Source organism: Balaenoptera musculus, chromosome 10, assembly GCF_009873245.2.
Source record: "Balaenoptera musculus isolate JJ_BM4_2016_0621 chromosome 10, mBalMus1.pri.v3, whole genome shotgun sequence".
Classification (NCBI taxonomy): domain Eukaryota; kingdom Metazoa; phylum Chordata; class Mammalia; order Artiodactyla; family Balaenopteridae; genus Balaenoptera; species Balaenoptera musculus.
The window spans coordinates 51736960-51763579 of NC_045794.1; the positions used below are offsets into that span (position 1 = coordinate 51736960).

The 26620-nt window shown below is 34.7% G+C and overlaps 1 protein-coding gene across 1 annotated transcript in view; it reads left to right on the forward strand.

The window, feature by feature from the left end:
* TBK1 (TANK binding kinase 1) overlaps window positions 1-23934 on the forward strand; it is a 40971-nt gene extending 17037 nt beyond the window's left edge. The window contains exons 6-21 of the mRNA XM_036866509.1: window positions 596-756; window positions 3925-4035; window positions 7411-7590; window positions 9190-9386; window positions 10251-10309; window positions 10698-10789; window positions 12286-12387; window positions 13227-13305; window positions 15539-15660; window positions 15759-15835; window positions 16435-16474; window positions 16964-17065; window positions 17194-17290; window positions 17690-17796; window positions 18024-18095; window positions 21677-23934. Of these exons, the coding sequence (XP_036722404.1) occupies window positions 596-756; window positions 3925-4035; window positions 7411-7590; window positions 9190-9386; window positions 10251-10309; window positions 10698-10789; window positions 12286-12387; window positions 13227-13305; window positions 15539-15660; window positions 15759-15835; window positions 16435-16474; window positions 16964-17065; window positions 17194-17290; window positions 17690-17796; window positions 18024-18095; window positions 21677-21728 (1650 nt within the window). The 3' untranslated portion in view covers window positions 21729-23934. The remainder of the gene's footprint in view (window positions 1-595; window positions 757-3924; window positions 4036-7410; window positions 7591-9189; window positions 9387-10250; window positions 10310-10697; window positions 10790-12285; window positions 12388-13226; window positions 13306-15538; window positions 15661-15758; window positions 15836-16434; window positions 16475-16963; window positions 17066-17193; window positions 17291-17689; window positions 17797-18023; window positions 18096-21676) is intronic.
* The last annotated feature ends 2686 nt before the right edge of the window (window positions 23935-26620 follow it).

Genomic DNA, 26620 nt, shown 5'->3' on the forward strand with positions numbered 1-26620 from the left:
AAGTGTAGACAGCTATTTTGAGTTTTGCTATGGAGGGAAGCAGAGATTTGGGTGATAGCTACAAGAGGAGGTAGGGTCTGTTTAGGGTTTTTTTATTTTTAATGGGAGATATTAAAGCATGTGTGTAAGCTGAAAGGAATGATCCATTCGAAGGGGGGAAATTGATGCATAGAATAAAAGTGGTAGTTACAGGAATTGATTTGTGGAATTGGTGAGATGATATGATGGGCCCCACAACACAGATGGAAAAGTTAGCCTTTGATAGGAGCAGTTCCATTATAACTGGAAAGTAGGCTTAGCTCTGGACACAGATTCAGGTAGGTTGGTATTTGGTAACAGGCATAAGGGAGAGTTGATCTCTGATTTCTTCCATTTCCTCATTGAATTATGAAGTGAGGTCATGAAAATTGAGGGTTGAAGGAGATGGTGTTGGAGGTTTGAGGAGAACGGGCAAGATGTGAAATAGTCTCTTCAGATTGGGAAAGTGAAATAATTAGGAAAATATAATAGAATTTCCAGGCATTATTGATACCCATTTTTGTGTAATGTATTATCATAGAACACAAGTTAGTAGCTTTTTCTTTTCTTTTTAAAGCATCCTGATATGTATGAGAGAGCAGTGCTGAGAAAAGATCATCAGAAGAAATATGGAGCGACTGTTGATCTTTGGAGCATTGGGGTAACATTTTACCATGCAGCTACTGGATCACTGCCATTTAGACCGTTTGAAGGGCCACGTAGGAATAAGGAAGTGATGTAAGTGGTTTCTCCATCTAAAATTAGAGATAATTTTTAAAATGTATCTCTGTCTTATTTTGTTTCATCATGTTAGAGGGGTATGCTACTGAAAATTGATCTAGCCATCATTTCTGATATTTTAAGCTATTTGGTTTTTTAATAAGAATGCAGCCTTATCAAAGTGTATAGGCATACTGTTTCATACCATGTTTAACTATCTTATGTACAAAGCATAAATGGCATCCAGTCTTTGATGCATATTAAAAATATACTGCTTTCTGGAGTTTATTTCAATGCACTGTATATTTCTCTGTGTGCTTATCAGGCTTTTTCTGATAAGCCTGTAACCAAAAAAAAAAAAAAAAACAGAACTTCTGTGGAGTACTAGAACCATTACTGGATCAAAAAGAAATACGGTTCTTACCCTGAACTGACCTGATTCTTTAACCATTTCAAAAATAACGTTTATTGACATTCAGTCCAGTAAACGTTATTTTTGAAATGGTTAAAGAATCAGGTCAGTTCAGGGTAAGAACCGTATTTCTTTTTGATCCAGTAATGGTTCTAGTACTCCACAGAAGTTCTGTTTTTTTTTTTTTTTTTTGGTTACAGGCTTATCAGAAAAAGCCTGATAAGCACACAGAGAAATATACAGTGCATTGAAATAAACTCCAGAAAGCAGTATATTTTTAATATGCATCAAAGACTGGATGCCATTTATGCTTTGTACATAAGATAGTTAAACATGGTATGAAACAGTATGACATAGTATGAGTGTGTTTCATGTTTGGTAATTGCAATCATTGTTGCTTTTGTTGTGGTCATCCATGTACAATGCTTGGTGTCAGTCTATTTATGTCTTGTAAAAATAAAATACAGTGTGTGTGTGTGTGAATAAAAAAAAAAAAAAAAAAAAAAAATAACGTTTAATGTAATATTACATTTTTTTCGTGTTGCAGTTTCAGTCCAAAGCCTGAATGCATTTTACTAGTACATTATACATTTATGTACTGCCGTAATTATTAGGAAATAATTACTGTGTACAAAGTCACTACTGTAAACCAAATAATGGAAGAAAAGAAGGATGGATTTTTAGATGTGAAATCTATTATAAAATTCATCCATACATTGGCCACACTTCTTTTTATTTTAAAAGAAATTAGTGAATGACCTTGCCTCATGAGAAACAGCCAACCTATGTACACATAAAACTATGAGGTTATGATTGTTTGGTTTAGTGAAGTAACTCATTTGACAGCCTAACATGTTCAACCATTCTTTTAGATCTTAACATTTCTCTCAGAACTTTATATGTTTGACCCTGCCCTTTACAAGCAAACATGATAAAGTAATAATCACAACTGTAAAAATACAATCTTTTATCTAATCTCGTCTCAGAAAATTAGGAGAAGCATATTTTCTCTTTTGTTTGTTTGCGGAAGTAAACCAGTTCAACTGGTAACGAAGACTTTTGCTAAAACCTGGATATCTAAATGTTTTCCAGCAAGGACAGTGTACAAATTCATGGGAAGAAGCTATCCATTACTGTACTGATGATTTTGGTATAGCATCATCTTGAGACTGCTTTACAGCAGTGTCCTTTTTATAAAATCTCTTCATTAATGAAGGCTAAGAGTCAATTTCTGTTTTTCCTCATTAAACATAAAGTGTGCCCAACAGTTAATCATGTTTTTATTGTCATAGGTGTTTTAAAGCAGTATCAGCATGTCTTGCTGCCCTAAAAATAGATTAAATAAAAGTGTGATGCTCCCTAATAAAGGAAATATGACTTGTAAGCAACTAGGAATACCTGACGATTTTATCTGACCACCATGTGGGCAGATAATACCATTAGAAGAATTTTTTTCTTTATTTGCACAGAAACTCAACTTTTTATGGGTACTGATGCTAATGAATGTTCAGAAGCACTTAAAGAAGTAATAATGACTGTTTTACTTTACTGCTGAGTGATGTATTCATCTCACATTATAGCCATGTTGATCCCTCAGCATCTCATTTACATGTTAATAAATGTATTTGTGTATGGATCTCAACAAAATTAGTTAAGTTTTTTCAAGAATTTATAAGCAGTACCTTAATTAAGAATTCTGCCATTCATTCTATTCACTTCTCTTTTCTTGCGTTAATCTCACATATCTCTGCTTATTTCTCCACGATCAGATGGTTCTCACGTGAATGCAACTTATTTTTCACATTAATTTCCTTCTTCTCTGAAAAATCTCTTAAGGCAGAAATCCTGGCTGCCTCTACTGAAGAAGCAGCAAGCGGTCCAAATCAGTTGTACTGGTTTCTTCTACTGTTTTAAAGAATATATTGATTTGCTCAGAGCACATTTATGTAGACATTAAACAAACCAAAAAAATTATGCCAGAAATAATATTTATAAACTTATGTAAGATTCTGCTGTGTTATGATTTACATTTTCATCTACATTTTCATCTGGAAGGCATGAACCTCGTTTTTCTCTACTACTTTAAGGTTTTGTTTTGGAAAGTGCTGACACCTGAAAGGCTGCCTTGCCTCCATCATTATTAGTATTCTCTTGCTTCCCCATCCATCTCTTTCTTTAACTCATCTTTATTTTTGTCACCTTCCTCGAGAAGCAGATTAAGTTTGACTTTTAATTTTGGTACACACATCTATTCCTATATGTGTATATATGTTTTCAATATGCAAAAATTTTCTGTTACTGTGCTATGTGTAGTTTTATCTTTTTTTTTTTTTTAAAGAAAGCTATTGTTCATTCTCCAGTAATTTCATGGTCCAGTTGACTGTGCCTTTGGATAATATGGGTAAGAGGGATTAGATGCTTTTTTTTATGGTCTAGAGACATTCTGTAACATAACTTTTTTTGTGTTTGCTCAATTTTTTCAGATGGAAAAATTAATATTTTTGTTGTGAATATCAAGATGCTGTTTTATGGCACTGTGAGAGCCCAAATGAAAATTAATTATGGCATAAGTAAAATAATCGTACAGCCACTATTCTACTTCAGTCAGTCAGATTCAAAGTATTTTGATTGTTTTATGGATCCTGTGAACATCAATCACAAAGTTTCGTCTAGTAGATAATTGTAGGTGCAACTGAGGAAATATTTTTGCAAAGCCCATTGATAGGCTATGCAGTAACAAACTGCTTATTTTAATCTGCTTTTATTCCCCCAAGGTATAAAATAATTACTGGAAAGCCTTCTGGTGCAATATCTGGAGTACAGAAAGCAGAAAATGGACCAATTGACTGGAGTGGAGACATGCCTGTTTCTTGTAGTCTTTCTCGGTAAGTATAGTGTACCCAGTTCTCTTTTGCACTTTGGTGTTTGGAACCTTTGTTGACTAAAGTCACAAATACTTAAGTGTAGTTTTGTTTTGTTTTGTTCAATGTTTCAGTAGATGTTATTAAACTATATGCCTTGATTCGTGATTTTCATCTTTGGCAATATAAAGATCGATTTGGGTCTATGTAAATAATTTTGCCAGATCTCTTTTAGGACATAGAGCGTACATACATTTTTGAGATTGCTAATTACTGGTCTTGGAATTGTGTGCTATGTGGGGATCCAGCTAAGGACCTTGGTATCTCTTGTGCTGACCTTCATAATGACATAGCACAAATAGTGGCACAGATAGGAATAACTAGAGTTCTAAAAAATACTCGAGAAGTTTGATATTATCCTCATTTTCAAAAAGTAATCATATTGTTCAAAAGGTGAGAAATAAGTTTTCGGGACTTCCCTAGTGGCACAGTGGTTAAGAATCCACCTGCCAATGCAGGGGACATGGGTTTGAGCCCTGGTCTAGGAAGATCCCACATGCTGCAGAGCAACTAAGCCCATGTGCCACAACTACTGAGCCTGTGCTCTAGAGCCCGCGAGCCACAACTACTGAGACCGTGTGCAACAACTACTGAATCCCGCACACCTAGAGCCCATGCTCCGCAACAAGAGAAGCCACCGCAAAGAGAAGCCCATGCACTGCAACGAAGAGTAACCCCCACTAGCCGCAGTTAGATAAAGCCCGCGTGCAGCAACAAAGACCCAACGCAGCCATAAATTAATTAATTGATTAATTAAATTTTAAAAAAAGAAAGAACAGTTTTCTACTGCTTTTTCCAGCATTTCAAATGTTCATATAGGTCTTATTATGGCAGCCAGAACTCAAATTATATATGAATTCTGTTATCACAAAGATTTAAGGTAAAAGAAATTAAAAGTAGAGAGTAAATTTTTTTTTTCTGTTGCTATATCTTTTTTTTTTTGAAGTATATTTGATTTACAAAGTTGTGTTAATTTGAGAGTAAATTATTTTAGATTTTACTCTAGAAATAAAGCCAAGGCACTCATCAATATTTAGAATTTGTAATTACTGAATTCTGTTTTTCCTGAGTGTAGGAATTGTGTAATCCACAAGTGAACACACATAGGTTATGATTTACTGGCTTAATGCCTTTTATAATCTGTGGGTGCTCTTTGTATTACTTTCAGCATATAAGTAAATAAATATATTTATTCAAAATATTTAAACTATATAATATCACAAGCTAATAAAATATGTCCTATCATTTTATATATTTCTGTGAAAACTCATTTAAACTGTAGTTCCAGTGCTGAAATCATTTTTGAAAACCACTACCCTGACAGTTTCATTTTTGTGTGTTACTTAAAGAAAAGTCTCCAAAATAAAATTATGTCATGCAGCTAGAATTACCAAGAGAAGGTCACTTTACTGGAGAGCAGAAATTTAATATTATAATAGTGATCTGTGTTAAATTTTGATTTGGAAAATACTCATTTTGGAGATCTCAGGCAAAACTGATAACATTTAAAGGGGTCAGGAAATGAGCACCTGCTGTTTAATAACTATATTGCTGACACTCAGACTCAATAATGTGACAATCTGAACTGTATATTGCATATTTCAGGAGGGTAACAGGCCTTATTTATCTAATTATTCTTAAGCACACCAAGTTATAAATTTTTTGATAAAAATTGCTCAGGTATCAGAAAGTATATTATATGATTTTTTTAAATAGTAAGGACCTTAAGTACTACCAATCAGCAATAAAAACAACTACCAAAAATGTAACAACCACAGAAAAAAGATAACCATCCTCTTTCTTATATGTATTAATTAGTCAAGACTGGATAGCCAATGAGAAAAACCTAACTCAGTTCATATAAGTGAAACAGGATTTAAGTGAAAAATAGATTGACATTATAATTCAAAGTTCACATGTGTATGTAACTCAGAGCCCAGTGGAATCCTCAGATTCAGACTGTCATCAAGACTCGGTCTCTTCAAATCATTCAGTTCTGCTTTTCTCTGATTTCTATTTACTTTCAGCCCGGCTCTTTCCTGGCAACCACAAGATGGCTGCTGGCATTGCCAGATTCACATTCTCACAGCTTTGGAAGCTCAGTGGAAAGACAGACTTTCTTTCCCGATAGTTTAGCAAAGATTTCTGGGTTGATTCTTATTTAACAACTTACATGCTACCGCCTGGCCACTTCTGGCTAATCATAATCACCAAACCTGACTGTCATGCCCATCTATGCACAGGGAGTAGAGTTAGAGAGTAGAGAGGTGTGGATTCTCTTACAAAATGAGGGAGAATAGATACTTGTTAGGCAAAACTTTTTTTTTTTTAATTTATTTATTTACTTATTTATGGCTGCGTTGGGTCTTCGTTTCTGTGCTAGGGCTTTCTCTAGTTGCGGCGAGTGGGGGCCACTCTTCATCGCAGTGCGCAGGCCTTTCACTGTCGCGGCCTCTCTTGTTGCGGAGCACAGGCTCCAGACGCGCAGGCTCAGTAGTTGTGGCTCACGGGCCTAGTTGCTCCGCGGCATGTGGGATCTTCCCAGACCAGGGCTCGAACCCATGTCCCCTGCATTGGCAGGCAGATTCTCAACCACTGCGCCACCAGGGAAGCCCTAGGCAAAAATTTTAATGTCCACTGCATACCTTAAAAACTGTTAACAGGCAAGGAATTATTCCAGTGTCTGTCGTGTAGTCAATAATATATTTTTAAGACTACTTGAAATTCCATAATTGAGTGTATTTAAGCATATTTTAAAATTCAGTGAAAGCATGGGAAAGAATAAAGGTCCTTCCATTCTTTTTTTTTTAATGTTTACGTTTATTAGTCAAAGATTATTCCTAGTTGAATTGGCATTCATTGATTGCTAAATGATTATAGTAATTTTCCTTCCTAAAGAAGTGTACTACAAAAGGCATATGAATTCAACATAAAAAATTACGTATTGGAGTGACGTATTAAAAGGACGTTAATGACCCTGAAATTAAACCATTATCTTATCCTCATGACCACAGGGTTCCAATCAACTTATCTCACCTGGATAGCATGTATATACAATGTTAGAATATGTTTGGAAAAGTGAGGAAACTTGGGAAGGAGAGAATCAAAGAAAATAATCTGTAAACGCTAACATAAAAATACCATAACCCCTGGTTCATTGACAGGCAATATTAAATCAAGGTTACCTGGCTTTCTGAAAAGTTGGCAGATTTTTTACAATTTTAAATTAATCTAATCTAATAATAGTTCCTTTGATTTGTTGGTAAATATTATGATTTTGTACCTAGACAAAATATAACACATTCACTCTTCATGTAACTTTTTTCAATACTATTTTAGGGGTCTTCAAGTTCTACTTACCCCTGTTCTTGCAAACATCCTTGAGGCAGATCAGGAAAAGTGTTGGGGTTTTGACCAGTTTTTTGCAGAAACAAGTGATATACTTCACCGGATGATAATTCATGTTTTTTCGCTACAACAAATGACAGCTCATAAAGTTTATATTCATAGCTATAATACGTAAGTACCTCTTTATATTTTTTTCCTGTACTGTAATGTCTTGTTATATAATTATTACGTATCTTCATAAATCAGGAGAGGAAATAGAAAAGATGCCCCAGCTTCACCAGAGGTACCCACTTTCTGCTTAGAAAACGTTTGAGTGCTGAGTAAATTCCTTTTCACTTATCTTTGGAGTAAAAGGGTTAGTTTTCTAATTTTCTAAAATTTACAGGTAAATTAGCTTGTTCTTACATTGCAAGTTTTACAAGACTATTTTCCTTTCTGTGCTTTCTCTCAAATTACATAATCACATAACTACAAATAGCATTTACTAATAAATGGGCCAGGTTTTATTAAGAATATTGTCCTGTCACTTAAAAAATATTAAAGTGTAAGTCCTAAAGATAGTTAGTGTAGTTACTGTTTGCATATGTGGCATGAAGCCCTTATTGAGTACTAGGGAAATAACCATTTGTTTTATCTTAAAAAAACACATTACACCCGTGTGATAAAAATCTACCCATGTGATAACTACATAACTAAATCACACACATCCTTACATGTGGAACTACGGAAATCTGAATAAGATAGGTGGATTATACCAGTGTCAAGATCCTGATTGTAATATTGTACTATACTTATGCAAGATGTTACCATTGGGGGAAACTGAGTAAAGGGTATATAGTGTCTCTCCATATAATTTCTTTCAACTGCACGTGAATCTACAAAGATCTCAAAAAAAATGTTTTTTAAAATGAAAGGGAAAAAAACATTACATCCTTTCTATATGCCTTAATTGCTGTTTGACAAGTCTCAGCTGTTTTGATGCCTCATAAAACTCAAAAAGAGACTTTCACTGGTAATTTATTAAGGAATAAAAGCAATTAGATGGAGTAATATTTTAGACATTTTTGTCTAATCTGTATCTAACATAATATTATAAACATTAAATATAATGTAAATATAATGAATAAAATAATATTCATATAACATTAGGTTAAAATATATTATTCATCTTTATTTTGGTGCTTAATAGCCTGAATAGATATGTACCATAGTTAGGTGTTGGCCACTATTTCATCTTAAGAGTGGCGTGAACATAAAAAGCCCACGCAAACCTGAGCCAAAAATCACAGCAGAGGCTTTTTGAAAGTGGCTTTTTTTTTGTTTGGAATCACAACATTGCTGCTGGAACATTTATTTGATTTCATGAATCTGTTTAGGGAGAATCTGCCTTTTTCCCCAAAACATCATTTTGAAAATGCCTGATTTTATTAATTCATTTAACAAACATTACATAGTCATGTTGTAAGTATTGTTCTCATTTCTTTATATATTTAAATCATTAGTCCTCACAACAAGCCTGTGTATTGTACATATCCAATATAGGTATCAAACATAAAAATATTTTAGAATTGATTGCTGTATAGGCAGATTATGTGGAATTTTCAATTTAATAGACTTTATAGTATCCGCATCGACAAAGCAGCATTTCTGTGGACTGGTCATGATCTAAAGTATCACTGAGAAATAAATGTTGTGGCCCTCGTTAAAAAAAATTTTTTTACCTCTTTTTTTATCCCAATTATGTTGTCCTTTTGGATTTTTCTCACACAGTGCTACTGTATTCCATGAACTGGTGTATAAACAAACCAAAATTGTTTCTTCAAATCAAGAACTTATATATGAAGGACGACGTTTAGTGCTAGAACCTGGAAGACTGGCACAGCATTTCCCTAAAACTACTGAGGAAAATCCCATCTTTGTAGTAAGCCGGGAACCTCTGAGTACGATAGGATTGATATATGAAAAAAGTAAGTTGGGATTTTTCTTACTGTTCTTACTAGCCATTTAAAAAAAAAAAACCCTGAGAATTCCCTGGCGGTACAGTGGGTAGGATTCCACACTCTCACTGCTGAGGGCCCCGGTTCAATCCCTGGTCAGGGAACTAAGATCCCACAAGCCATGCGGCACGGCCAAAAGAAAAAAAACAACAAAACACTATAAAAATGATTGTCATCTTCATAAAGTCGACTGATGATGACATTAATGTAGAACTTTTATAAATATTAAAATTTTGTAAGTTAATTGAGAATAGTAGTAAAATTTAAAACCCTGTATGCAACAAAATATGACGTTAAATATTTTGTTTATAAAATGGTAAAATAGTTTGTCATGTATGTTTTACTGTAGCTCTCTGCTTTTAGTATTTTACTCAAAATAACCTTTTGTATCATAAATCTCAGCAAATATTTATTGTTTCCAGGGTGAATAGGACACTTTTTCAGGCTTTGAAGTTTAAGAAAAATTAGATCTGCATTTTGGAATCTTTTAAATTATTAATTCTAGTGGTGAAAAAAAATTACCTGGATTTTTATATTTCTGTTTAGATCTTAGGATTTGATTTAGATTTAAAGAAAAGCATTGAGCTTGTTATGTTGGAATATATTTAAGAAAAAGAAATGAAACTCCTTAGAAATAGTGCAGGAAATTTGTTAAGGAATGAGCATTTTGTTCAAGTGGTTTTCTTTAACCAGGAAAAGAACATTAAAGAGTTTTACCACTAACATTTAATTTAGAGGTAATTTAGAGGTTAATGTTTAATTTGGAGGTTGATGTATGAAGGATGAAATAATTCATAATTTTTTATTTCTGATTTTAATTATGTCATATTTCAGTTTCCCTCCCTAAAGTACATCCACGTTACGATTTAGATGGGGATGCCAGCATGGCTAAGGTTAGTATTTAATTAAATGACTATATAAACATCTGATTTAAAATTATCAATAATGGAAGCAATAAGAAGTGTATCTTTATATACACCTATATAATTTAGGAAATTATTCATTTAGATTGTTACCCATGACACATTTTTGTGTTCTTTCTTCTTTGTATCCTTTCTTGAACTCATAGGAAGATTTTCTCCATTGAGACAGTGCATGTTTACCATTATTATGTTAAGGATAAAATATTTATTGCAGTTATATCTGTCCTTAGCTTTTGGAAATTAGTAGCTTACTGTGTTTTTAATGATAAAAACACAAAAGCTTGAAAATTTTTATGTGAAAGTTTTTCTTACCCTGTACCACAGCACCAAATATTGACACTTTGTATTTCTTCATTAGGCAGTAACAGGAGTTGTGTGTTATGCCTGTAGAATTGCCAGTACCTTGCTGCTTTATCAGGAATTAATGCGAAAGGGGATACGATGGTTGATGTAAGTAATGGATTGAAATTTGAAAATTGATCTTCACATAGGCCTCATTAAATAACTGGTAATCATCCCATCATTGATGCTTTACCTCTTCAGACTAGGTAGGGTCATGTGTATGATTTTTATTATAATACATTTGTTTCACACTTAGTTTACAAAACGTTTAGCAGTTGTTTTTTTTTTTTTTCATTTGATTCCTACAAAAACCTTATGAGACAGATAGGACAAATAGTATCTGAATTTTAAAATTAAGGAAAAAAAAATTAGAAAAATATAGGATTTCCCTGGTGGTCCAGTGGTTAGTACTTGGCACTTTCACTGCCGTGGCCCCGTGACCCTAAGAAACGTTTTGTGGATGAATATATGATATGTCATCTTTCCATCTGATAGAAGTGGAGAATGAATGGTCTCTTAAGAATAGTGCCTCTAGTTCTATACAACATCATTTGAAGTGTTTCAATTTTATACACACATAATAATGGACTCAACAGTGCCCTTAGGCTTTAATGCTTGTGACAGTTTATGTATACCCACCTCACACCTGTCCTTCCATTCTCGAAAAAACATATGAAGCATTTCATCATTCTTGTTCTTCTGCTGCTGCTTCTAAGAAGAAAAAAGTATAAGGCTCTTTGTTTTTCCCTGTCACCTTTATGTTAAACCCATAAATTTATGCTTATAATTTTTTTTTTATGTGTTCACATATCCCGTTTGTAAGCCTATGCTTTTCTCTTTCTCTTAAGAAGCCTTTTTATTTTTACTAAATGGTTTTTGGAAAAACCTAAGTGTTGACTCCATTTATTTTCATAGCATTGTTACTAACAGCTCTTGTTTTCTCTTGCTGCTGCTATCTACTCCAGTCGCTGCTCCATGAAGCTTTTGTTTCTTTTACTTATTAGCTTTTAGTTCAATAAGTCATGAGAAAATAGTTTTTCATGTGGACCACTGTTGGCAAACTTTTTCAGTTAGTAAATATTTTAGACTTTGTGGACTGCAAGTTCTCTGTTTTCATTTTGTTTTTTACAGCCTTTAAAAATGTAAATACCTTTCTTAGCAGAAACAGGCATCAGGCCTTAGTTTGTTGGCCCTTGATATAGATCAGAAGGTCTTCAGTTATATTATATACTATGTCATCCTGCTTAAGTATAAATCAGACAATAGTCTACTATGAGCAGTAAAAATTAATTCTGGCGGTATAAAATGTAATGCTGTTCAGCTTATTTGTGTGATTGTAGATTAGTTTTTATTCCTTAATATAATTTTAATGCCTTAGATTTCTAAACTGTTAACCTGATAAGTGTTAATGGTTTGTGCCCTGGATAGGTATAAAGCGTCACAGAGATGCTTTCAGTAGTAAAAAGTGAATTGGCTTTCATAATGTATCAAGACTGTTAAGAAGTTTGTCTGAACAGAAAGTAGTACAGCAGTGTAATTAGTGAAAGGCAGGAGAAAACAAATAATTCTTCAGATAAACTAATGGGAATATTATTATTTTTTAGAGAATTAGTTAAAGATGATTATAATGAAACTGTTCACAAAAAGACAGAAGTTGTGATCACATTAGATTTCTGCATCAGAAACATTGAAAAGACTGTGAAAGTGTAAGTAGACTACTTCCTTACTAATAGTGGTTAAATAGTGGTTAAAATGGCAACGATTTTCCATTTCTGTTTAGTTTGTTTAGTTTGTTTAGCATCCTTGGCATGATATAGCATGCTCTGCAAGTCTTTCTATTAAGGGACAACCTTAGATTAAGTCATTTCCTCATAAGGGCAAAAATATTCAGTCATTTCAGTAAGAAATGAGTACCATCTCTTTGGTGGCATTTTCTCCTTCCCTTTGAAAAGGAAAAGGAATCTGAAATAGAAACATCTCATTTTTTTTACCTTGCAAAGCAGACAACTCTGCATAGGAAAATATAAAACCTGTGATCAAAGGAAGTAGGAAGAGGTATTCTAGAACCCTATTTGGGTAGTATTTTTAGAATTTGGGGATTACTTTTAGTTTACTCTTCCTTATTAATCTTACTCCTGAGAATGCCTTTTGAAACAGAATGATATTTTAAACTGCCCTGTTCCGAGGCTATACTGTTTGTACTGCACAGGAAGTATAATAAGTGCAACTAGTATATACTCTAGACCTCCATTATTTCCGAAATCTAGTATTTCGACTACTATCCTGACATAAGACTGAAATAAAGTTGTCTTTTATAGTTTATCTCTTAATCTGCAAATTTATAAGCAGAAATATATAAAATTCCTTCTTTACAGAGACATCAAGTTTTCTTGGGATCTGTTGCTTATAGGCTTTGCATTCAATATTCTATTCTTAAATGGTTATGATAATAAAAACTCATATAATTTATAAAACATCTTTTAAAATCTATGCTCATTTAAAATTTTATGCTCATTTAATTTTTCTGTACTTGTTTTTCGTACAGATATGAAAAGTTGATGAAGATCAACCTAGAAGCAGCAGAGTTAGGTGAAATTTCAGACATCCACACCAAACTGTTGAGAGTGAGTATTTACAAAATTTTGACAATCGTGGGCTCATAATCTATTCCTTTGCTGGCAAGATTAGATCTGAACTTTCCTAGAAACATGATGTACCTAAAGATCTCCAGAGAAAGAACAGCCTTTTCCCAACTTAAGGAACACAACATGATATTGCAGCCAATTGATTTATTAATAATTTTACTTCTTACCCCCTTAATGTTGGTCCTTCAGGTTGCTTGCTACTTCTCACACTTTTATGTAATGCTGTAAAAAATAACTTTGTCCATAAAATATTTTCCATATTTTAGAAGTATAAGGTAACACATTTTTAACATTAATGTTAAAGAAGACATAAAGCATGAAAAGCAAGATATGTATTTGACTATCTAAGAATTTAAGGGGCTTCCTTGGTGACGGTGGTTAAGAATCCACCTGCCAATGCAGGGGACAAAGGTTTGAGCCCTGGTCCAAGAAGATCCCACATGCTGTGAAACAACTAAGCCCGTGCAGCACAACTACTGAGCCTGTGCTCTAGAGCCCGCCAGCCACAACTGCTGAGCCTGCGTGCCACAGCTACTGAAGCCCGTGCGCCTAGAGCCCGTGCTCCACCACAATGAGAAGTCCACATACTGCAACGAAGATTAGCCCCCGCTCGCCGCAACTAGAGAAAGCCCGCGCGCAGCAACAAAGATCCAACGCAGCCAAAAATAAATAAATAAAATAAATTTAAAAAAATATATTAAATAAAGAAAGAATTTAAGATCTCTATATGTTTTTTGTTTTGTTTTAGTTTTTTCTTTTTTTCTTTTCCTTTTTGGCCGCACCATGCGGCTTGTAGGATCTGAGTTCCCCAGCCAGGGATTGAACCTGGGCCCTCGGCAGTGAAAGTGCGGATTCCTAACCACTGGACCACCAGGGAATTCCCAAGATCTCTATATGTTAAAAAAAATAATGTTAAAAAACAAATAGATTGAGAAAATTAGATAAAGGGTTTTTTTATGTATATGAAAATAATTCATACAAATGCATAAGGAAAACATTAAATCTGCAGTAAATAGAGAACATTTAGAAATGATTTAAAAATGAATAGATCTAAGTGAAACTCTTGGAAAAAAAAGTTCAACCCCAAGAGTAATAGAAAATTGCGTAGTATAACAGTAAGATACCATTTTGTCTTTCAAATTAGCAAGGCTTTAAGAATTACATATAATGCCAGTGCTAACACGGGCACGCTTGTTTGTTGCTAGTAGCAGCATAAACCACCCCTTAAAACTTAATTTGAAAAACAATAGTATCAGGACACTTAAAATATTCAAACATATTCATCCTTTAAGTCCAACTTTTATCCTTTCTTCAAAACTTTTACAGATGCTCTCAGTTCTGTGGTAGATAAGTGATAAATTTACTAAGCTTAAAATGAACAGGATCTTAGATGAGGTTTCATTTTTTGTTTTTAAGAGGAGGTACTTTTCTTTTTAGCTCTAAACAAAGAGCACAATTTTGCATATCTACATTTATACCTGGGACTATGCTAATAATTCTCCTCTTTGATTTTCATGAGATAGAGTACTAACCATATTTTGTAGATAAAGAAACAAGCTTAATTGAATGATTAAAAGTATTTTCTGTGTTTTTTAAAAAAGAGTATTAGATGTAAGCAATGTTTTATAAAATATATTTTATCTAAGATTTTTAAAAATTAATTTATTTTTGTCTGTGTTGGGTCTTCGTTGCTGTGTGCAGGCTTCCTCTAGTTGCGGCAAGCGGGGGCCACTCTTCACTGCAGTGCACGGGCTTCTCATTGCGGTGGCTTCTCTTGTTGCAGAGCCCTGGCTCTCAGTGCGCGGGCTTCAGTAGTTATGGCATGCAGGCTCAGTAGTTATGGCTCATGGGCTCTAGAGCGCAGGCTTGGTAGTTGTGGCGCACGGGCTTAGTTGCTCTGCAGCATGTGGGATCTTCCCAGACCAGGGCATGAACCCGTGTCCCCTGCATTGGCAGGCGGATTCTTCACCACTGTGCCACCAGGGAAGCCCTATAAAATATATTAATACTCATGTTTTATTATCATATTGTACTCTTGGTGGAATATAACCTAAGAAACTGTCCTTGCATTTAAAGATAAAAATAATTATTCTGACTTTGAACTGAAGTAATCTACAAAAGAAATGTTATTCAAACTTTAGGCTCCATTGGCATTGTGATGATCATTTCTGATTTTTGGTAATCTGGATCTGAACCCATTGGTTTTATTTAGCTTTCCAGTTCTCAGGGAACAATCGAAACCAGTCTTCAGGATATTGAAAGCAAATTATCTCCAGGTGGATTGCTGGCAGATACATGGACCCATCAAGAAGGCACTCATCCAAAAGATAGACAGTAAGTTATAACTGCATTGGCAGTTTCTGCTCTTATTATTAAATGTCCTTTTTCGCATTGACTCAATTAATTTATTTGGATTTTTCTTTTTTAAATAGTGTAGAAAAGCTACAAGTCCTGTTAAATTGCATCACAGAGATTTACTATCAGTTCAAAAAAGACAAAGCAGAACGTAGTAAGTAAAATTTTCCATTTGTTAATCTGAGTCAGCCCTACTAGTTGTAATTCGGTTGAATTAATTTGGTATATTTGTAAGGGTGACTACATAAGTTATTTATTTCAGAGACTTGGTTCTGTCAGGGAAGAGGTTGAAGGTATTAAAAATTATCCTTAAAACCAACCTTTTGAGTATTTCAAATCAGGGATCAGAACTCTGAAACCTCTAGAGGCCACACACATAACGGAAAGGAATGAGATTGGCCCGTGGAAACTGAAGGGGACTAGAGAGGAGGACCCCACCCCCGTGTGAAGGGGAGAGCCACTACTCAGATTCACCTGATTGTTTTTCCAATGTTCCTAGACCTCAAGAGAAGCTAGAAATAGACTTTATTAGAAATATCCTGATTTTTAAATGTTGGCAGTTAATTTTTTTTTTTAACATTAGCACTGTACAGACCAAATAAAAGCATTTGTGGGCAGTATCTACCCATGGGTCAGAAGTTTGTGACATCTGCTTTAAACTCTTAGCCTTTATGAAGTAATAATCTCAAAATAAAATTGCATGTGATTTTATGATACTACATTTACAAGAGTAATACATGTTCTTATTTTTAGGACTAGCTTATAATGAAGAACAAATCCACAAATTTGATAAGTAAGTGTCCAGATTATGTTTAATTTTGGTTATGTTTCTTCTTAAAGTTGGAATTAATCATAATAAAAAATACATTTTAATCTTGGCTTTATAGAATTGTTACTGTATGTGCACATATTTGAGGCCCACTCATCTGGCCCCTGGTTGAGAGGTTACTGAGACGGGAGAATAAGGGGGCAGTCTTCTGCCTCCTGTGCTCTGATTGCAGAAGGACAGATAATGGAGAACATAGGCAAGGGCAGACTTAACCACCTCCTTAACCTTAACCTCATTGGATAAATAGTTTTTGACCATTCTCCACTATCAACCTTCTTTTTCTCCTCTTGCTGCTATAATGTCTGTCTTAGAAACCTTAGGCTTTCTACCGTAAATATTCTAAACCCACAACAGTCATTACAGGAAATAAATTTCGTATATTTGAAAATTCTTTAATATTGGAAATAGAAACAGTGACATTGGTTTAAGCCTCTGATTATTTCTAAATTACAGGCAAAAACTGTATTATCATGCAACAAAAGCTATGACCCACTTTACAGATGAATGTGTTAAAAAGTACGAGGCTTTTTTGGATAAGTCAGAAGAATGGTTGAGGTAAGTAAACTTTTTGGGGGGTGATTAGTGGTTGTCTGCACAATATATAATTTAATGTATATTATATATTTTAAGTAAAAATAATATTTCATTAGACTGCTTATTAATTGGTTCTTTTTGGTTTTCAGAAAGATGCTTCATCTTAGGAAACAGTTATTATCCCTAACTAATCAGTGTTTTGATATTGAAGAAGAAGTATCAAAGTATCAAGACTATACTAATGAGGTATAGCTTCAAAATTATCTAGAAAAAAAAGGCTTTTTCCTACTAGGAAAAATTAAAATAAAATTCTTCTAAGTTTATATCTGATAATGTTTGAGAAGAGAGAAATAGGGTATAATATGCATATATTCAGCTCTGCTTGCCCACTTGTGGTATGTATTTTGAGCCAAGTTTTAAGATGTTTTACAGTGAAAAACATCTGCTAGACCATTTTTTAAAATCATCTATATGCAAAGTTTTTCTTAAAGAGTTTTAAGTATTATATCATTGATGGTTTTGAAATTAAAACTTAAAGCTATAAAGGGCTTATTAAAACCTGTAACATTTGATCTAAGATCTGTAGTAAGTATTCTGTCCTGTGATTGATATGGTTTTTTTGTTTGTTTGTTTTTGATGTTCTAGTTACAAGAAACTTTGCCACAGAAAATGTTTGCAGCCTCCAGTGGAATCAAACATACCATGACCCCAATTTATCCATGTTCTAACACATTAGTAGAAATGACTCTTGGGTAAGAAATTTATTATTTGGTAACTGTAGTGTTTCCATTTGTTTTTATTTCATTTTGTGATCTTGCTCTTTTATTTTGAAATGTTGTATATTTGTTATGAATACATTTGCTAATATTATTTAATGACTTAGATCAATCTAGAGAACTAAACATACTATAAATATAACTGTAAAACACTTGCATACTTTTTTTGAGCACAGGTACTTTTATCTTTATTTTGAATATAGTATGAAGAAATTAAAGGAAGAAATGGAAGGGGTAGTTAAAGAACTTGCTGAAAATAATCATATTTTAGAAAGGTGAGTAATACAAAGATCATTCTGCCCTGTGATTATATATGCAATTGAGTACATAAACATACATCTATACTTGTATCTGTCTGTCTTCCTGTATCAATAGGTTAAGCAGTGGGAAAGGAATATTAAGTCAGAACCCTTAGGTTTTTTGAATTTCATGGTGCCTTTTAATGTGTTTGGGGTTGTTTTGATAAAGACAAGTCAACTGTGATTGATTCCATTTTATAGAAGCACTGGTTAATAGAATTCTTTGAATCAGTCTGTGAAAACGAAAATCCTTTGCACATTTTTCAAAACATTTTCTCATTAGAATTATCATTTTCAGTTCTGGATTCAGAGTTGCTTAGGAGGTGCCAGCACTCTGATCAGTGCTGTGTAACTCACAGAGCCCTCTGAACCCCTCCTTGCACGTGAGCGCCATCTGTTCATGGAGTTCTTTGAGGAGCTGAGTGTCTGCTTATCTCCAGAATCCTAATAGATCAAGGAGAAAGAGAGTTGGAAAATGTACAGAGCCAATAAAGCCACTTTGGTGGCTGTTTCCTTGTCCGGGTTCCTCAGAGAAGTTAAGTCCTATTTGGCTCATGAACAGAACCCTTCTCTTTCTAGCCCTTAGGTGCTTCTCCACAGGTCCTCTCACCCGCAAGATATTAATGTAAGGATTTCACATTTATGTGGTGTTTTGTACCCTTGAAGGGCACTTTCAGGCTGCATGGCCTCACTAAGCGTGCATTCCAGCCTTGCATTCCAGGGCACAGCAGATAGTCTTTGTCCATGTTCCACAGGTGTTGACATTCATACCTGAAAAGATGAGCTGGAGCTGGAACCCAGCCTCCTATCTCCCCACTAGCCCTGTTCTCTCAAATAAAAGACCAAACATGTTCATAAGGCTTGGAAAGATTAAATGTCAGGAAATCACATGATATTTGAGCTACATGCAGAAAGTTATCAGACGCTTCTATAGCATTATCGATTTTTTAAAATGAATTTAATGAATTGGTAAAAAAAAATGTTTAAACAATATATAATCGTAAAAATTGAAATAAAAGACCCCACCTCCCCTTTCTCATACCTCCCCACTCCCACAGAAGTAATCACTATTAATAGTTTGTTGTGCATGTGTGTTTTATAAGAATGGATTCTGTTCATACTGGTTTAGTCTTACTTTTTTCACTTAAGGCTGTATATCAAGGGTACTTTTTCATATCCATACATATAGCTCTATTTTTCTCATTTTCAACAGCTGCCTGATATCCTAGTGTATGGATCTACCATATCTATTTGGTGCATCCCTATTTGTTGGGCATTTAAGTTGTTTCTGATTTTTCACAATTACAAAACATGCTTCAGTGAACACACTTGTATATATACCTTCATGTGCTTGTGTAAGAATTTTTGAAAGGTTGACTTCTTGATGTTTCTAGATGTGGAGTTGTTGGGTCAAAGGGTATGCACATTTGAATTTTTTTATATATATAGATTTATTTATTTATTTATTTATGGCTGCATTGGGTCTTTGTTGCTGCGCGTGGGCTTTCTCTAGTTTCAGTGGGTGGGGGCTACTCTTCATTGTGGTGCGCAGCCTTCTTATTGCGGTGGCTTCTCTTTGGAGCACGGGCTCTAGGCACGTGGGCTTCAGTAGTTGTGGCATGCAGGCTCAGTAGTTGTGGTGCACGGACTTAGTTGCTCTGCAGCATGTGGGATCTTCCCAGACCAGGGCTCAAACCCGTGTTCCCTGCATTGGCAGGCGGATTCTTAACCACTGCGGCACCAGGGAAGACCCTGCACATTTGAATTTTGATAGGCGTTGTTAGTTTGTTCTCTAAAAGGCTTGTTACAGTCCCATTGTCAACACTGAATGTTATCAGTTTTTTAGATGTTTGCCAGTTTGTTTAGTAGAAACCAACATCTTGTTTTAATTTGGATATCTTTGGTTAATAGTGATGTCAAACGTCTTTTTATATGTTTACTCAATTTTTTTTTCTGTGAATTGCCTATTCGGTTTTAAAGTCTTTTTCCTATTGGTTTTCTGTTGGTTTCCTATTGGTTTATAGTAGCTACATAGTAATTATCTAACTCTTTATAACTTTTTATAAATTTATGCAACTTATAGTTTCTTCACAACTTTAGCTAAATCCTAAATTTATTCTGAAAGGCTAAAGATTAGCAAGTAGAAAAGACTATTAAAATATGTTTTAACAAAATTTTATATTGAATCACATGTTTTGTGGAATAAAATCCCCACTTCCCAAAGCATGTCCAGTAAGTCTTATTTTACTTGCAGGCTTGACAATACATGGGTAATCAGACATGGCAGAATCATAACTTGAATGTTAAATGACCACTTAAGGATTTATGCCAGAACTAGTAATAGAAGCCAGGTCTTGTACACTGTCTCCATATGGATATCTATCACTTCAGATTTTTTTGTATCTAAAATCACTTAACATCATCCTTCCCAACTCAGTCTCCCCTGTAATTTCCTCATCTTCTTCCCCTTTCTCCTCCTACCATGAACATAAATTATTTTATTTTATTATTTATTTTTTTAATGAATTTATTTATTTTATTTATTTATTTTTGGCTGCATTGGGTCTTCATTGCTGCATGGGCTTTCTCTAGTTGCGGCGAGTGGGGGCTACTCTTCGTTGCGGTGCGCGGGCTTCTCATTGCCGTGGCTTCTCTTGTTGCAGAGCACAGGCTCTAGGCACGCGGGCTCTGTAGTTGTGGCTCGCGGGCTTTAGAGCGCAAGCTCAGTAGTTGTGGCGCGTGGGCTTAGTTGCTCTGCGGCATGTGGGATCTTCCCAGACCAGGGATCAAACCCCTGCGTTGGCAGACAGATTCTTAACCACTGTGCCACCAGGGAAGTCCCCATAAATTATTTTAGACACTCACTCTTCTTTACTCCCTTTCATCAAGTTTGGTAATCTTCCTTCAAACGTTTCTGTGTTCCCCCTCATCAACCTCGTTTAGATCTCCTTTCCCCCTACCTTGTGAGCCATGATAATAATCTACTACCTATTTCCCTAACCAGCCCTTCCCATCTGTCATGGGTTTTACAGCCAAAGTAATATTCCCAAATACTGATCTAATCATACCACTCCCTTGGCTCAAAAATTTCTAAATTCCTGTTACCTAAAAAGCCAAGTCTAAATTCATACTTGAATTAAAAGAATATAATAGTCTGGCCCCAGCCTAATCACCCAACTTTATTTTCCACTCTTCCTCTAAGTAACATTCTGTTTTAGCAAGATTCCATTCCTTACTGTCCCTGACTCCCAACTCCACATCTTTGCTTATAAATCCCACCCCACCAAAAGAAATTATCCAGCTCTTTCTAACACTTTCTAGATTACATTACTCCCCCATTTTCTCTTAAGAAGTCTTCCCCAGCCACTGAGTTGTATTTTTTCATATATTTATGATAGTGGCACTGTGTTTCAGTAAGAAATAGAGCAAATTATAGTTGGTTAACTCTTTAAAAATAATAGTTTATTCATCTGAAAAGTATTTTATATTCTTCTTTAAAATGTTGGAGGCCAAATAAATGAATCTTTTGAGATTGCCTTTTTTCTTTTGTGTTTTAGGTTTGGCTCTTTAACCATGGATGGTGGCCTTCGCAATGTTGACTGTCTATAGCTTTATAAGAAGTTTGAGGCAAGTTTCAGTTTGCACAGGAAAATAATGTTGGGGCATTAAACGAATGCCTCTGTAGGTGGTCTCTTGTTTCTACATTTCACTATTTGATGTGGTCATGTAAATATGTACAATACTGTAAATACATAAAAATATATAAATTTTTGGCTGCTAAGATGTAATTTTACTTTTTAACATTTATAATTATATGAGGACATTTGACCTCAGTGAGCACTGAGAAGAAAGCCATGACCGATACGTTGAGATACTTACTGATCCTCGACTCTTCTGAGTAAGGGCCAGCTAAGTCATATATCTCTGACTGCCTACTGGAAACATTTTTAAGTGGAACCAAAATTGGTGTCCTTACAAATCAGTAAAGGTTGATTGTTAACACGTTTATAAGTGATAGAATGGAGAGGTAGCTTTTGTGAGTGGGGAGCAGAACCGAACCACTGTTTTACTAGGATCACAGTTTTTTTGAGAAGGATAAAGTGGCATTATCCCAGTTATCCTTGTATCTGTTTAATTTCAGGTAAATTATTGAGCAAAATTTTTTAAGTGATTTAATTATTGAAAACTGTTCATTTTTATTTTGGCCATAAATGTATAATTGTCATAAAAATTTTAGGATCATTTCAACTGTTTTAAGCTGTATATTTCTTCTTTACTTTAATTCTGCTTACTACTTCATGAAGAAGTATCAATAAATTTCTCAGTTGTAATGTGAAGAGTTTGTATTTTTCTGTGTACAGCAGTTTGAGAAACAAAAGTTATCTTTTGAAAAATAATATGGGTGGTAATGGTAAATTATCCTCAGAAATTACACGAGGGGCAATTTTGTGACTCTTATAAAACCCACTGATTCCAAGTTTCGTAGAAGTTCTTTCATAAATTCATAAATGTATGCTATACAAATCCAAAAGGAGCCTTCTCTTTGAAAAATGTACACAGAGTTCTAGACTAAAGGATTGTGCTCAGTGAGAAATTATTTTGCCCAAGAAGGATTTGGTTTTAGTTTTGCTTTCTGACTTCTTAGATGACTGAAGTATGATCATGTACAACCTGTATATCATAAAGAGATCATGTCCTAAGTAGTAAATAAATTTGGCTGTCATGAACATTGGAAAACTGAAAACGGATTAGGATGTTATTTGAAATCTCAAATTGATGCATCATTGTAGTAGGGAATTTTAAGTGTCACATGTATACATTATAAAAATAAATGTATGGGTCAATGACATTACTTTTATAAATACAGTTATCCCCTGTCAAAAACTGTTTAGTCTGAGAGTGTATGGGGCAAGGGGGTATTTAATCCCTTTTAATTTTAATTTTCTATTCGACCATCTAACATCAGTGTCTAATTGTGTAGTTTAAATGTTTATATCACTGAACACTAGGTAAAATTTTACTTAAATTATGTGATCAGTTAATATATTTGCAAATTTCATTTTTATTTAAGCACCTCTAGAAAAGAACACCAATAAACAAACGCTTGCTGTGGGGATTGTATATGTGTAAGTTATACTGGTAAGAACAGTTCTGTTCCACACTAGTATTAATTAAGACTAACTGTTGTATTCCCCATTACAGCAACATGTAAATCAAGCACTCTTGCTTTCAGTAGTTTACCCTCAAGAATGCATCCTCATTCAAAACACCTTATGTCAGTAAATACATGGTGACATTGGTCTGCTAACCAAATTTTCAGAGTTACTATGTAAGTGAAATTAGCTTTAAAATAAGTTGCATCTCTAATTTACTAGCTTTTTTTTTTTTCAATATTGGGATATATTTCCAAAAGACAGGGATTAAAAATATTATATGTAACAAGTAGAAGAGTTAATGGATTTAACTCATTTTTTTTTGATACTGTCTCTTCTTTTTTAATTGATATAAAGTTGATGCAAAATATTATATGTTACAGGTGTACAATATAGTGATTCACAATTTTTAAAGGTTATACTCCATTTACAGTTGTTATAAAATATTGTATATTCCTTGTGTTATACAATATATCCTTGTAGCTTATTTTATACATAGTAGTTTATACCTCTTAATCCCCCACCCCTATCTTGCCCCTCCCTGCTTCCCTTTCCCCACTGGTAACCACTAGTTTGTTCTTTCTGTGAGTCTGTTTCTTTTTTACTGTATTTACTAATTTGTTGTATTTTTTAGATTCCACATAAAAGTGATGTCATACTGTATTTGTCTTTCTCTGTCTGACTTCTTTCAGTTAACATGATACCCTCTAAGTCCATCAACATTGTTGCAAATGGTAAAATTTCGTGTTTTTTTTATGGTCGAGTACTATTCCATTATATATATATACCATATCTTCTTTATCCATTCATCTGTCAGTTGACACTTAGGTTGCTTCTGTATCTTGGCAATTGTAAATAATGCTGGTTTGAGCATTGGGGTGCATGTATCTTTTCAAATTAGTGTTTTCGTTTTTTTCAGATATATACCCAGGAGTGGGTTGCTGGGTCATATGGTAGTTCTACTTTTAGTTCTGTTTTTAGTTTTCCAAAGTGGCTGCATCAATTTACACTCCCACCAACAGTGTACAAGGGTTCCCTTTTCTCTGCATCCTCACCAACATTTGTTATTTGTGTTCTTTTTGATGTTAGCCATTCTGACAGGTGTGAGGTAGGATTTAACTCTTAATGTAAAAAAGAGATTATAGGTCTAACAGCGGAAGGAATAATCAAAAATGAAATAAGTGAACGTAAATTATGTGAAAAAAAGGGATATCTTCGAGTAAATAAAAAAGGAATTAGAGGAGAGGTTAGGGAAGAAATGTGGAAAATAATCCCATCACATCTTCTAAATGTCCCATTTTGATTATTTTGGAAATTAATAAATACTGTGTAAGTGGCTTATAGACCTCGTTACACTGTGTCGAAGCAGAGTGTCTCTTCTTAGATGTAAAGATCTTTTCCTCAGGGACTTCCCTGGTGGCGCAGTGCATAAGACTCTACGCTCCCAATGCAGGGGGCCTGGGTTCGATCCCTGGTCAGGAAACTAGATCCCACATGCATGCCACAACTAAGGAGCTGGCAAGCCACAACTAAGGAGCCGGCGAGCCACAACTAAGGAGGCCGCCTGCCACAACTAAGACCTGGTGCAACTAAATAAACAAAAACAAAACAAAAAAGTCTCTATTAAAAAAAAAAAGATCTTTTCCTCAAAATATCTCTTTAAAAATATAATACCTGCATCAATAAGTTATCCAAAAAAAAAAAAAAGTTATCCAGAACGTGTTTTAGTTTGTTTTTCTGTTATATTTTTAAGCAATGAAGTTTGCTTTTTGTGGTGTTCTGTGCTAAAAGTAAGAGGTTTGTTGTTTGGAATTAAGAAAGGGACTATCAGTAGGAATAAGCAATCTTGACTGAAATGTCTAAACTTTATTGTCCCTTCAGAATCACAGCCACAACCAGAGCTTTTATCTCTGACTTCAGTCCACTCAGAAGGGCATTTTTCGCATTGTGCTTTGTCTTTGAGGAGGTGCTGCAAAAAATTTATAGTTACCCAAACTTTCAAAACTGAGAAGTGCTGGGACAGACACTGTTGAAAGGAAAACATAAGGAAATCTTAATGCTATTGTTTTGGGCAGCATCCACCAGCCCACATCCTATTTTTAGGAAGATGAAAGTATCAGAAAGTCTTACACTATTGTTTTAGTTGAACTTTCTCCCCACTTGTCACTTACAAGCAGACTCCTAGGCATATTTCTAAGAACTCATGAAAATGGAATAGAAATCAAAAACATCTGACCTGGAAACGGAAACTGGTAATATGATAATATCCTTTTGTGTGTGTGTGTGTGTGTGTATAAATCAGCTCCAGAAATTTAGTGTGTCATATAAAAAAGCACTGTGCAACTATTACATCAGGCTCTTGTAAGGACTAGTCTCTGAGTAAGTTTATTTCTTTTGACGTAAACAATGCACAAAGACCTGTTGTTAGATGTAGTTCCAGGGGTGATGATGGGAACCCCAGTCCCACTGGCAGAGCAGGCAGCCAAATGCTGGTGTCCGCTGAAATCACACACTAAAGTTAAAGAAGGGTCTGGAGAAATGTTCAAAGGGTCAAAAACCAAAACTATCCTGGAAAAAATCTTTTTCTTTTATACACTTCTTGACTTGTAAGAATCAGTCATATTCTTTTTTTCTGGGATAGATTCCTGACAAGGTTTAAAATACATATCATTTTTCCAGTAAAAGATGTACAAAACAAATGGGATCAAGGCTATGGCTTTAGGAGGTAGTGTGTTAATCACCAGCAAGTCCTACGAATTGCCATTGACAATTCTGTTGGATGCTGAGTTAGTGGATACTGGTTACTTTGCTCTTGTGTGAAAGTAATTGTATTTCTGTAGAGGAGGTGGGGCAGGGGTGGGGTCTGTACTTAAAAATTATCAAGTGTTGCCTTAGGTTAGAGTTTCTGAAGCTTAAAACTCTTTCTTTAGAAAGAACATCTATTAATACAGTTTCTAGTTATGAGGGCTAAAGACACCAAAGGAATGACAGGGGAAGGGGATTTAGGGCTAACAGGTGGTCCCCAGACATATTGGCTGAAAGAGAGTTCACAGCTAAAGTGTCATATGTGGGTATTACTGTGTTTTCCCCATCCGTGCTATCTGTGGAGTGTTGTTCTGGAACACTTAACAGTTCTAGCTATGGCCATAAGAAGTGACTTTAACAAGACATTCAGAAGAATAGCCCGGCTCTTTTACTGGTTCCCCAAGTCACTGACCTGCTCGAAGAATCGGAAATCCAAGTTGCTCTGGAGCCAAGGTGGAGGTAAGCTATCTGAGGCTAATGCTTCATTTGAAATACATTTTTTTGTTACTAAAATGGAGCCTCCCTCAAGTGGGGTGGGGGGGG